Source organism: Heterodontus francisci, chromosome 38 (assembly GCF_036365525.1).
Source record: "Heterodontus francisci isolate sHetFra1 chromosome 38, sHetFra1.hap1, whole genome shotgun sequence".
Lineage (NCBI taxonomy): Eukaryota > Metazoa > Chordata > Chondrichthyes > Heterodontiformes > Heterodontidae > Heterodontus > Heterodontus francisci.
In genome coordinates, this window is record NC_090408.1 from 44760202 (window position 1) to 44773547 (window position 13346).

Below are 13346 nucleotides of genomic sequence, written 5' to 3' on the forward strand. Positions count from 1 at the left end.
TGCTGACTATTCCTAATCAAATTTTGCCTCTCCAAGTGGAGATAGATTCTCTCCTTCAGAATTTTCTCCAATAATTTCCCTACCACTGACGTGAGACTCACTGTTCTATAGTTCCCTGGCTTATCTCTACAACCTTTCTTAAATAGTGGGACCACATTAGCTGTTCTCCAGTCCTCCGGCACCTCCCCCATGGCCAGAGAGGAATTAAAAATTTGGGTCAGAGCCCCTGCAATCTCCATCCTCGTCTCCCACAGCATCCTGGGACACAAATCATCCGGACCTGGAGATTTGTCCACTTTTAAGCCTGCCAAAACCTCCAATACCTTGTCACTCCATATGACAATTTGCTCAAGAACCTCACAGTCTCTCTCTCTAAGTTCCATATCTACATCCTCATTCTCTTGGGTGAAGACAGATGTGAATATTCATTCAACACCCTACCAATGTCCTCTGGCTCCACCCACAGATTTCCCCCTTGGTCCCTAATGGGTCCTACTCTTTCCCTGGTTATCCTCTTCCCATTGATATACTTATAGAATATCTTGGGATTTTCCCTACTTTTACCAGCCAGAGCTTTCTCATATCCCCTCTTTGTTCTCCTAATTGCTTTCTTAAGCTCCATCCTACACTTTCTGTACTCCACTAATGCTTCTATTGATTTGCTCTCCTTGTATTTGCTAAAAGCCTCTCTTTTCCTTCTCATCGTACCCTGAATGTTTCTAGTCATCCATGGTTCTCTGGGCTTGTTGCTCCTACCTATTAGCCTAGAGGGAACATGTTGGGCCTGTACCCTCCCCATTTCCTTTTTGAATGTCCCCCACTGCTCTTCTGTAGATTTCCCGACAAGTAACTCTTTCCAGTCTACCTTGGCCAGATCCTGCCTTATTTTACTAAAATTCGCTCTCCCCCAATCCAAAACCTTTTTTTGCAACTTGTCTATTTCTTTCTCCATAACAAGTTTAAACTGTACCATGTTGTGGTCGCTATCACCAAAATACTCCCCCACCAACACATCAACCACCTGTCCGGCTTCATTCCCCAGAATTAGGTCCAGCACTGCACCCTTCCTTGTTGGATCCTCTACATATTGAGCTAAAAAGTTCTCCTGTATACATTTTAAGAACTCCACTCTGTCTAAGCCCTTAACACGATGACTATCCCAATTAATGTTGGGAAAGTAGAAATCACCTAATATAATTACCCTATTATTTTTACACACCTCTGCAAATTGCACATATATTTGCTCCTCAATTTCCCGCTGTCTATCTGGGGGTCTATAATAAACACCTAGCAATGTGGCTGTTCCTTTTTTATTCCTAAACTCTACCCATAAAGCTCCATTTGATGCCCCCTCCAAGATATCATCTCTCCTCACTGCAGTAACTGACTCCTTAACTAATATTGCAATGCCCCCTCCTCTTTTACCCCCTCCTCTGTCTCGCCTGAAGATTCTATATCCCGGATATTGAGCTGCCAATCCTGCCCCTCCCTCAACCATGTCTACGTGATGGCTACTATATCACAATTCCACGTGTCAATCCTTGCCCTTAACTCATCCGTTTTACCTGTAATACTCCTGGCATTAAAGTAGAGGCCTTCCATCCTGGTCTTACTCCCTTGAACCTTACTTTCACTGTATTCCTTCTGGCTTGTTTGCTTTCCTGTGTTTCGCTGTGTCCCTATTCTGCTCGGAGTCTGCGTCCCCTCCCCCTGCCAAATTAGTTTAAACTCCTCCCAACAGCACTAGCAAACCCGCCAGCAAGGATGTTAGTCCCCCTCTGGTTCAGATGTAGACCGTCCCGCTTGTACAGGTCCCACCTTCCCCAGAAACGGTCCCAGTGGTCCAGGAATATAAAACCCTCCCTCCTGCACCAACTCTTAAGCCACGCATTCATCTGTGCTATTCTCCTATTTCTATACTCGCTAGCATGTGGCACTGGGAGTAATCCAGAGATTACAACCCGAGAGATCCTGCTTTTTAGTCTACTGCCTAACTCCCTGAATTCTTGATGCAAGACCTCATCCCTCTTTCTACCTATGTCATTGGTACCAACATGTACCATGACATCTGCCTTATCACCCTCCCCCTTCAGGATGCCCTGCAGCCGTTCAGTGACATTCCGGATCCTGGCACCAGGGACATAGTTACAGAATAAGGGGACACTCAAAAAGGGGGCAATCACTTGGCTGGGAGTGTACTACAGGCCTCCAAACTCTCAGGGAGAGATAGAGGAGCAGATATGTAGGCAAATCTCAGAGAGGTGTAAAAATAATAGGGTAATAATAGTCGGGGATTTCAACTTTCCCAATATCAACTGGTATAGCCTTAGTGTAAAAGGCTTAAAGGGGGTGGAATTCTTAAAATGCATACAGGAGAGCTTTTTGAGCCAGTATGTAGCAAGTCCTAACAGAAGGGGTGGTACTGGACCTAATCCTAGGGAATGAAGCTGGAAAAGTGGTAGAAGTGTCAGTGGGGGTTCATTTCGGGGATAGTGACCATAACTCTGTAAGATTTAAGGTAGTTATGGAAAAGGACAAAGACAGACCGGAAATAAAGATACTGAATTGGGGGAAGGCAGATTTCAATATGATAAAACAGAATCTGGCCAAAGTGGACTGGGAGCAGCTACTTGTAGGAAAGTCTACATCAGACCAGTGGGAGTCATTGAAAGAGGAAATAGTGAGAGTTCAGAGCCAACAAGTACCCGTTAAGGTGAAGGGTAGAACCAACAAGTCCAGGAACCCTGGATGTCGAGGGATATAGAGGAATGGATCAGAAAACAAAAGAGGCTTATGGCAGATACAGAGCGCTGAAAACAGCGGTGGCCCTAGAGAAGTATAGAAAGTGTAGGGGGGTACTTAAAGTAATTAGGAGAGTGAAGAGGGGACATGAAAAAACACTGGCAGGCAAGATAAAGGAAAATGCCAAGGTGTTTTATAAGTATATTAAGGACAAGATGATAACCAGGGAAAGAGTAGGGGGCCATTAGGGACCAAAGTGGCAATCTGTGGGTGGTGCTGGAGCACATAGGTGAGGTCTTAAATGATTACTTTCCATCTGTGTTCACTATGGAGAAGGACGATGTAGGTGTAGAGATCAGGGAGGGGGATTGTGATATACTTGAACATATTAACATTGAAAGGGAGGAAGTATTAGCTGTTTTAGCAGGCTTAAAAATGGATAAATCCCCAGGCCCAGATGAGATGGATCTCAGGCTGTTAGGTAAGGCAAGGGAGGAGATAGCAGGGGCTCTGACACAAAGTTTCAAATCCTCTCTGGCCACAGGAGGGGTACCAGAGGGACTGGAGGACAGCGAATGTGGTACCATTATTGAAGAAGGGTAGCAGGGATAAACCAGGTAATTACAGGCCAGTGAGTCGAACATCAGTGGTCGGGAAAATATTGGAAGAAATTCTGAGGGACAGGATTAATCTCCACTTGGAGAGGCAGCGATTAATCAGGGATAGTCAACATGGCTTTGTCAGGGGGAGATCATGTCTAACAAATTTGATTGAATTTTTCGAGGAGGTGACTAGATGTGTAGACGAGGGTCAAGCGGTTGATGTAGTCTACATGGACTTCAGTAAGGCTTTTGATAAGGTCCCGCATGGGAGATTGGTTAAGAAGGTAAGAGCCCATGGGATCCAGGGCAATTTGGCAAATTGGCTTAGTGGCAGGAGGCAGAGGGTGATGGTCGAGGGTTGGTTTTGTGATTGGAAGCCTGTGACCAGTGGTGTACCACAGGGATCGATGCTGGGGTCCTTGCTGTTTGCAGTGTACATTAATGATTTAGACGTGAATATAGGAGGTATGAAAAGTAAGTTCACAGATGACACGAAAATTGGTGTCGTAAATAGTGAGGAGGAAAGCCTTAGATTACAGGACGATATAGATCGTCTGGTAAGATGGGCAGAGCAGTGGCAAATGGAATTTAATCCTGAGAAGTGTGAGGTGATGTATTTTGGGAGGACTAACAAGGCAAGGGAATATACAATGGATGGTAGGACCTTTGGACGTACAGAGGGTCAGAGGGACCTTGGTGTACTTGTCCATCGATCACTGAAGGCAGCAGCACAGATAGATAAGGTGGTTAGGAAGACATATGGGATTATTTATTAGCTGAGGCATAGAATATAAGAGCAGGGAGGTTATGATGGGGCTGTATAAAACGCTAGTTAGGCCACAGCTGGAGTACTGTGTACAGTTCTGGTCGCCACACTATAGGAAGGATGTGATTGCACTGGAGAGGGTGCAGAGGAGATTCACCAGGATGTTGCTTGGGCTGGAGCATTTCAGCTATGAAGAGAGACTGAAAAGGCTAGGGTTGTTTACCTTAGAGCAGAGAAGGCTGAGGGGGGACCTGATTGAGGTATACAAGATTATGAGGGGCATTGATAGGTTAGAGAGGAAGAAACTTTTTCCCTTAGCGGAGGGGTCAATAACCAGGGGGCATAGATTTAGGGTAAGGGGCAGGAGGTTTAGAGGGGATTTGAAGAAGGATTTTTTCATCCAGAGTGTGGTTGGAATCTGGAACACCCTGCCTGAAGAGGTGGTGGAGGCAGGAACCCTCACAACATTTAAGAAGTATTTAGATGAGCACTTGAAATGCCATAGCATACAAGGCTACGGGCCAAGTGCTGGAAAATGGGATTAGAATAGTTGGGTACTTGATGGCCGGCACAGACACGATGGGCCGAAGGGCCTGTTTCTGTGCTGACTCTATTTAAAACTGAGATGCGAAGGAATTTCTTCTCTCAGAGGGTAGTGAATGTCTGGAATTCTCTACCCCAGAGAGTTGTGAAGGCTAGATCACTGAACGTATTTTGAGGAGGTAGATAGATTTTTGAAACATCCAGGAGTTGAGGGCTATGAGGAGCTGGCACGAAAGAGGAGTTGAGGTCTGGGGCAGATCAGCCATGATCTTATTAAATTGTGGGGCAGGTTTGAGGGGCCGAATGGCCTACTGCTGCTCCTATTTATGTTCTAGATGATGGATCTACGTGGGGGCTTCACCTGACTGCGTACAAAGGACAGAATGGAACTGTTTTATTACCCCTGGTAACACTGACCTTTGGAGAGGGCATCATTCAGCCGGTCTCAGCCCTTGCAAAGAGCAGTCTGCATAAGGCTGTCTAGTCAGTGATGTTTAAAGCTGTCTAGTCAGTGATGTTTGAAGCTGTCTAGTCAGTGATGTTTGAAGCTGTCTGGTCAGTGATGTTTAAAGCTGTCTAGTCAGTGATGTTTAAAGCTGTCTAGTCAGTGATGTTTAAAGCTGTCTAGTCAGTGATGTTTAAAGCTGTCTAGTCAGTGATGATTGACGCTGTCTGGTCAGTGATGTTTGAAGCTGTCTAGTCAGTGATGTTTGAAGCTGTCTAGTCAGTGATGATTGACGCTGTCTAGTCAGTGATGTTTGAAGCTGTCTAGTCAGTGATGTTTAAAGCTGTCTAGTCAGTGATGTTTAAAGCTGTCTAGTCAGTGATGTTTGAAGCTGTCTAGTCAGTGATGATTGAAGCTGTCTAGTCAGTGATGTTTGAAGCTGTCTAGTCAGTGATGTTTAAAGCTGTCTAGTCAGTGATGATTGAAGCTGTCCAGTCAGTGATGTTTAAAGCTGTCTAGTCAGTGATGATTGAAGCTGTCTAGTCAGTGATGTTTAAAGCTGTCTAGTCAGTGATGTTTAAAGCTGTCTAGTCAGTGATGTTTAAAGCTGTCTAGTCAGTGATGTTTAAAGCTGTCTAGTCAGTGATGTTTGAAGCTGTCTAGTCAGTGATGTTTAAAGCTGTCTAGTCAGTGATGATTGAAGCTGTCTAGTCAGTGATGTTTAAAGCTGTCTAGTCAGTGATGTTTAAAGCTGTCTAGTCAGTGATGTTTAAAGCTGTCTAGTCAGTGATGTTTAAAGCTGTCTAGTCAGTGATGTTTAAAGCTGTCTAGTCAGTGATGTTTAAAGCTGTCTAGTCAGTGATGTTTGAAGCTGTCTAGTCAGTGATGTTTAAAGCTGTCTAGTCAGTGATGATTGAAGCTGTCTAGTCAGTGATGTTTAAAGCTGTCTAGTCAGTGATGTTTAAAGCTGTCTAGTCAGTGATGTTTAAAGCTGTCTAGTCAGTGATGTTTAAAGCTGTCTAGTCAGTGATGTTTAAAGCTGTCTAGTCAGTGATGTTTAAAGCTGTCTAGTCAGTGATGTTTAAAGCTGTCTAGTCAGTGATGTTTGAAGCTGTCTAGTCAGTGATGTTTAAAGCTGTCTAGTCAGTGATGTTTGAAGCTGTCTAGTCAGTGATGTTTAAAGCTGTCTAGTCAGTGATGATTGAAGCTGTCTAGTCAGTGATGTTTAAAGCTGTCTAGTCAGTGATGTTTAAAGCTGTCTAGTCAGTGATGTTTAAAGCTGTCTAGTCAGTGATGTTTAAAGCTGTCTAGTCAGTGATGTTTGGAGCTGTCTAGTCAGTGATGTTTAAAGCTGTCTAGTCAGTGATGTTTGAAGCTGTCTAGTCAGTGATGTTTGGAGCTGTCTAGTCAGTGATGTTTAAAGCTGTCTAGTCAGTGATGTTTGAAGCTGTCTGTTCAATGATGTTTGAAGCTGTCTAGTCAGTGATGTTTGAAGCTGTCTAGTCAGTGATGTTTAAAGCTGTCTAGTCAGTGATGTTTAAAGCTGTCTAGTCAGTGATGTTTAAAGCTGTCTAGTCAGTGATGTTTGAAGCTGTCTAGTCAGTGATGTTTAAAGCTGTCTAGTCAGTGATGTTTGAAGCTGTCTAGTCAGTGATGTTTAATGCTGTCTAGTCAGTGATGATTGAAGCTGTCTAGTCAGTGATGTTTGAAGCTGTCTAGTCAGTGATGTTTGAAGCTGTCTGGTCAGTGATGTTTGAAGCTGTCTAGTCAGTGATGTTTGAAGCTGTCTAGTCAGTGATGTTTGAAGCTGTCTAGTCAGTGATGTTTAAAGCTGTCTAGTCATTGATGTTTGGAGCTGTCTAGTCAGTGATGTTTAAAGCTGTCTAGTCAGTGATGTTTGGAGCTGTCTAGTCAGTGATGATTGAAGCTGTCTTGTCAGTGATGTTTGAAGCTGTCTAGTCAGTGATGTTTGGAGCTGTCTAGTCAGTGATATTTAAAGCTGTCTAGTCAGTGATGTTTAAAGCTGTCTAGTCAGTGATGTTTGGAGCTGTCTGGTCAGTGATGTTTGAAGCTGTCTGGTCAGTGATGTTTGAAGCTGTCTGGTCAGTGATGTTTAAAGCTGTCTAGTCAGTGATGTTTGAAGCTGTCTAGTCAGTGATGTTTAAAGCTGTCTAGTCAGTGATGTTTGAAGCTGTCTGGTCAGTGATGTTTGAAGCTGTCTAGTCAGTGATGTTTGAAGCTGTCTAGTCAGTGATGTTTGGAGCTGTCTAGTCAGTGATGTTTAAAGCTGTCTAGTCAGTGATGTTTAAAGCTGTCTGGTCAGTGATGTTTAAAGCTGTCTGGTCAGTGATGTTTAAAGCTGTCTGGTCAGTGATGTTTGAAGCTGTCTGGTCAGTGATGTTTAAAGCTGTCTGGTCAGTGATGTTTGAAGCTGTCTGGTCAGTGATGTTTGAAGCTGTCTGGTCAGTGATGTTTGAAGCTGTCTAGTCAGTGATGTTTAAAGCTGTCTAGTCAGTGATGTTTGAAGCTGTCTAGTCAGTGATGTTTAAAGCTGTCTGGTCAGTGATGTTTGAAACTGTCTAGTCAGTGATGTTTAAAGCTGTCTAGTCAGTGATGTTTAAAGCTGTCTGGTCAGTGATGTTTAAAGCTGTCTAGTCAGTGATGTTTGAAGCTGTCTAGTCAGTGATGTTTAAAGCTGTCTAGTCAGTGATGTTTGAAGCTGTCTAGTCAGTGATGTTTGGAGCTGTCTAGTCAGTGATGTTTAAAGCTGTCTAGTCAGTGATGTTTGAAGCTGTCTAGTCAGTGATGTTTGGAGCTGTCTAGTCAGTGATGTTTAAAGCTGTCTAGTCAGTGATGTTTGAAGCTGTCTGTTCAATGATGTTTGAAGCTGTCTAGTCAGTGATGTTTGAAGCTGTCTGGTCAGTGATGTTTGAAGCTGTCTGGTCAGTGATGTTTAAAGCTGTCTGGTCAGTGATGTTTAAAGCTGTCTAGTCAGTGATGTTTGAAGCTGTCTAGTCAGTGATGTTTGAAGCTGTCTAGTCAGTGATGTTTGAAGCTGTCTAGTCAGTGATGTTTGAAGCTGTCTAGTCAGTGATGTTTGAAGCTGTCTAGTCAGTGATGTTTGAAGCTGTCTAGTCAGTGATGTTTAAAGCTGTCTAGTCAGTGATGTTTAAAGCTGTCTGGTCAGTGATGTTTGAAGCTGTCTGGTCAGTGATGTTTGAAGCTGTCTGGTCAGTGATGTTTGAAGCTGTCTGGTCAGTGATGTTTAAAGCTGTCTGGTCAGTGATGTTTGAAGCTGTCTGGTCAGTGATGTTTGAAGCTGTCTGGTCAGTGATGTTTGAAGCTGTCTAGTCAGTGATGTTTAAAGCTGTCTAGTCAGTGATGTTTGAAGCTGTCTAGTCAGTGATGTTTAAAGCTGTCTGGTCAGTGATGTTTGAAACTGTCTAGTCAGTGATGTTTAAAGCTGTCTAGTCAGTGATGTTTAAAGCTGTCTAGTCAGTGATGTTTAAAGCTGTCTAGTCAGTGATGTTTGAAGCTGTCTAGTCAGTGATGTTTGAAGCTGTCTAGTCAGTGATGATTGAAGCTGTCTAGTCAGTGATGTTTGAAACTGTCTAGTCAGTGATGTTTAAAGCTGTCTAGTCAGTGATGTTTAAAGCTGTCTAGTCAGTGATGTTTGAAGCTGTCTGGTCAGTGATGTTTGAAGCTGTCTAGTCAGTGATGTTTAAAGCTGTCTAGTCAGTGATGTTTAAAGCTGTCTAGTCAGTGATGTTTAAAGCTGTCTGGTCAGTGATGATTGAAGCTGTCTAGTCAGTGATGTTTAAAGCTGTCTAGTCAGTGATGTTTGAAGCTGTCTAGTCAGTGATGTTTGGAGCTGTCTAGTCAGTGATGTTTAAAGCTGTCTAGTCAGTGATGTTTGGAGCTGTCTAGTCAGTGGTGTTTAAAGCTGTCTAGTCAGTGATGTTTGAAGCTGTCTAGTCAGTGATGTTTGGAGCTGTCTAGTCAGTGATGTTTAAAGCTGTCTAGTCAGTGATGTTTGAAGCTGTCTAGTCAGTGATGATTGAAGCTGTCTAGTCAGTGATGTTTGAAGCTGTCTAGTCAGTGATGTTTGAAGCTGTCTGTTCAATGATGTTTGAAGCTGTCTAGTCAGTGATGTTTAAAGCTGTCTAGTCAGTGTTGTTTAAAGCTGTCTAGTCAGTGATGTTTAAAGCTGTCTAGTCAGTGATGTTTGGAGCTGTCTAGTCAGTGATGTTTAAAGCTGTCTAGTCAGTGATGTTTGAAGCTGTCTAGTCAGTGATGTTTGGAGCTGTCTAGTCAGTGATGTTTAAAGCTGTCTAGTCAGTGATGTTTAAAGCTGTCTGGTCAGTGATGTTTGAAGCTGTCTGGTCAGTGATGTTTGAAGCTGTCTAGTCAGTGATGTTTAAAGCTGTCTAGTCAGTGATGTTTGAAGCTGTCTAGTCAGTGATGTTTAAAGCTGTCTAGTCAGTGATGATTGAAGCTGTCTAGTCAGTGATGTTTAAAGCTGTCTAGTCAGTGATGTTTAAAGCTGTCTGGTCAGTGATGTTTGAAGCTGTCTAGTCAGTGATGTTTAAAGCTGTCTAGTCAGTGATGTTTGAAGCTGTCTAGTCAGTGATGTTTAAAGCTGTCTAGTCAGTGATGATTGAAGCTGTCTAGTCAGTGATGTTTAAAGCTGTCTAGTCAGTGATGTTTAAAGCTGTCTGGTCAGTGATGTTTGAAGCTGTCTAGTCAGTGATGTTTAAAGCTGTCTAGTCAGTGATGTTTGAAGCTGTCTAGTCAGTGATGTTTAAAGCTGTCTAGTCAGTGATGATTGAAGCTGTCTAGTCAGTGATGTTTGAAGCTGTCTAGTCAGTGATGTTTGGAGCTGTCTAGTCAGTGATGTTTAAAGCTGTCTAGTCAGTGATGATTGAAGCTGTCTAGTCAGTGATGTTTGAAGCTGTCTAGTCAGTGATGTTTGAAGCTGTCTGTTCAATGATGTTTGAAGCTGTCTAGTCAGTGATGTTTAAAGCTGTCTAGTCAGTGATGTTTAAAGCTGTCTAGTCAGTGATGTTTAAAGCTGTCTAGTCAGTGATGTTTGAAGCTGTCTAGTCAGTGATGTTTAAAGCTGTCTGGTCAGTGATGTTTAAAGCTGTCTGGTCAGTGATGTTTGAAGCTGTCTGGTCAGTGATGTTTGAAACTGTCTAGTCAGTGATGTTTGAAGCTGTCTAGTCAGTGATGTTTGAAGCTGTCTAGTCAGTGATGTTTAAAGCTGTCTAGTCAGTGATGTTTAAAGCTGTCTAGTCAGTGATGTTTAAAGCTGTCTAGTCAGTGATGTTTAAAGCTGTCTAGTCAGTGATGTTTAAAGCTGTCTAGTCAGTGATGTTTAAAGCTGTCTAGTCAGTGATGTTTGAAGCTGTCTAGTCAGTGATGTTTAAAGCTGTCTAGTCAGTGATGTTTAAAGCTGTCTAGTCAGTGATGTTTGAAGCTGTCTAGTCAGTGCTGCACACTGGATGAAAGTAACTTACTTGAGTCTGTGAATCAAAATATTTTAAATCTCTGTGCTTGTTTTAAATAATTGGTCTTTATTTTTAGATGGAAAGGGGAGAATGTTTCCACCACTGAGGTGGCTGATACTCTGTCAATGCTGGATTTTGTTCAAGACGCTTGTGTATATGGAGTGACTGTTCCAGGTATGAGTCATGCTGTGTAATATACAGCTAGAATCATCTAGAATCATCTGCTCCTCAAAACAATCAACCCTTGACCACTCTGTCCTGACAAACCAACATTTTATCTCCAACCTCCCTTTCCTCTCCAAAGTCCTTGAACATGTTGTCACCTCCCAAACCCGTGTCCATCTTTCCCGGAATTCCGTGTTTGAATCCCTCCAATCAGGTTTCCTGCTGCAGTCACATAGTGAAACAGCTTTTATCAAAGTCACAGCTGACATCCTGTGACTGTACAAAGGGAAATGATCCCTCCTCATCCTTCTTGACCTGTCTTTGACAGAGTTGAATATTTAAGGCTGATGTAGACAGACTTGATCTCTCAGGGAATCAGTGGATATGAGGAGTGGGCAGGAAAGTGGAATTGAGGCAGGAGCTCGTACTGAATGGAGGAGCAGGCTCGATGGGCTGAATGGCCTACTCCTGCTCCTACTTTCTTATGTTCTTAGTTGACTGCACCATCCTCCTCCAACACCTCTCCATTGTCCAGCTGGGTGGAACATTCCTCATCTGCTTCCATTCCTAACTATCCAGTGGTAGTCAGAGAATCACCTGCAATGGCTTCTCTTCCCACTCTCACACCATTATCTCTGGTGCCCACCACCCCCCACCCCCCAAGGACCTATCCTCCGCCCTCTCCTATTTCCTAACTATATGCTGCCCCTCATCTGAAAACACAGTCAGTTTTCACACGCACGCTGAAGACCCTTTGCTGTATCTCCTCACCATCTCTTTCAAATTATCCACTGTCTCTGTCAAACTGCTCCTCTGAGATTGAGAATACTGGCTGAGTTGAAATTTCCTCCAATGAAGCATTGGGAAGATGGAAGTCATTGCCTTCAGTTTCTACTCCCCCCCCCAACAAACTCCACCGGATCCACAGATTCCATTCCCCCTCCCTAGCCACTGTTTCAGACTAATCACAGTCTTGTTATTCTGTTTGAGCTTCTGACCCAAAATCCTCTCCATCACTAAGATCTCAAGCGTCTATTTCCACCTTCCTAACATGGCCCATTTATGCCCATGCCTCAGCTCAGCTGCTGCTGAAACCCTCAACCACACCTTTGGTACCTTCAGATGTGACTATCCCATTGCTCTGCTCTGCCGACCAGCCTCCATCTTACACCCTCCGTAAATTTGAGCTCTTCCAAAACTCTGCTGTCCGTAACCTGAGTCACACTAAGTCCCATTCACCTATTGCCATGTGCTATTTGTGTAATCTCTCCCTGGAACCTAACTGTCGGCAAACAGGTATCCATCTAGTAAATTGACCCTGCACTCCCTCTGAGGCCAGTCTCTGCCCAGAACCACTGACGGTAAATCCTGGCCGTTGTGCATTTCCAATTTCCTTCACTTCACCATTGGTGGCCGTCCCTTCAGCTGCCTGGGCTCTAAGCTCTGAATTCCCTTCCAAATCTCTCCGCTCCTCTGTTTTGAGATATTCCCTAAAAGCTACCTCTTTGACCAGGCTTTTAATCACCTGTCCTAATGTCTCCTTCTTTTACGTGGAGTCAATCTTTGACTGACTACACTCCTGTGAAGTGCTTTGGAACATTGTACTATGTTAAAGCTGCTATATAAATGCAAGTTGTTGTTATATGTTTACCCTGCCCCCTCATCCTATTGTTGTTGGACGAACTTTCAGTTATTGTAGCCCAGCTATCTCGACTACCCTTCCTGAACCTCTCCCAATCTCTACTCTCTCTACCAGGAAATGCCTTCTTAAAACCCAGCTGTTTGATTAAGCCGTCAGTTCTTGGTCAGAAAACTCATTCTACAGCTCTTTCTTTTCTCATTAATATATAAAGTACCTTGGGATATTTTACTGTGTTTGCAAGTACTCTATAAATGCATGTTACTGAGTGCCCGTTCTCTTTTACCTAATGTGTTTTGTCAATGTTACACAAGGTGACCTTAGGGATTTATATCAGCCGTGAAGGAGAAGTGAAGAAATCGCGCTCTCTCACTGTGGGCCATTCATTGTAACCAGTATCTAATTGTAAAATGATCATATTGGGCTGTATTTGCACCGAGAGTAGAATGTAAATAACCTGAACTTTTTTTGAATAACTCCTTCAGCCTCTTTCTTCAGCTAAATTCTAATAACAAACATTCACATTGGATTATTTATCTTTCAGGTTATGAAGGTAGAGTTGGAATGGCTGCCATTCAGCTGTGCAGCGGAAAAGCCTGGCATGGATCACGGCTGTATGAACATGTGACAGCTCACCTCCCAAAGTACGCTCGCCCACGCTTTCTGAGGGAACAGGTTGGTCCTGAAAAACTTCATAAAAACATTGATCTCTTTCTGTGGGCCAAATGTATGTTATATATTTATCAGAGTTGGAGTGTCCTCAGTCAGTGCCTCACTCAGGCCTTTCAGTGACTCTGTTCAGCAATGGGATGAGACACTGACTGTGTGAAGTGGAGTTACAGTAAATCCATTCCTGTAATAAACGGAGAAGATTAAACATAAACAAGCAGACAGCGAGGACAAACCATGTGACTTCAGTTCTATTGGGATCATT

At 43.3% G+C, this 13346-nt stretch overlaps 1 protein-coding gene across 2 annotated transcripts in view; it reads left to right on the top strand.

Annotated features, from left to right (window-relative positions):
* LOC137352602 (long-chain fatty acid transport protein 2-like) overlaps nucleotides 1-13346 on the top strand; it is a 60110-nt gene that overhangs the window by 40942 nt on the left and 5822 nt on the right. For both annotated transcript variants that reach the window (XM_068018305.1, XM_068018304.1), the window contains exons 8-9: nucleotides 10685-10782; nucleotides 12957-13087. In XM_068018305.1, the coding sequence (XP_067874406.1) occupies nucleotides 10685-10782; nucleotides 12957-13087 (229 nt within the window). The remainder of the gene's footprint in view (nucleotides 1-10684; nucleotides 10783-12956; nucleotides 13088-13346) is intronic.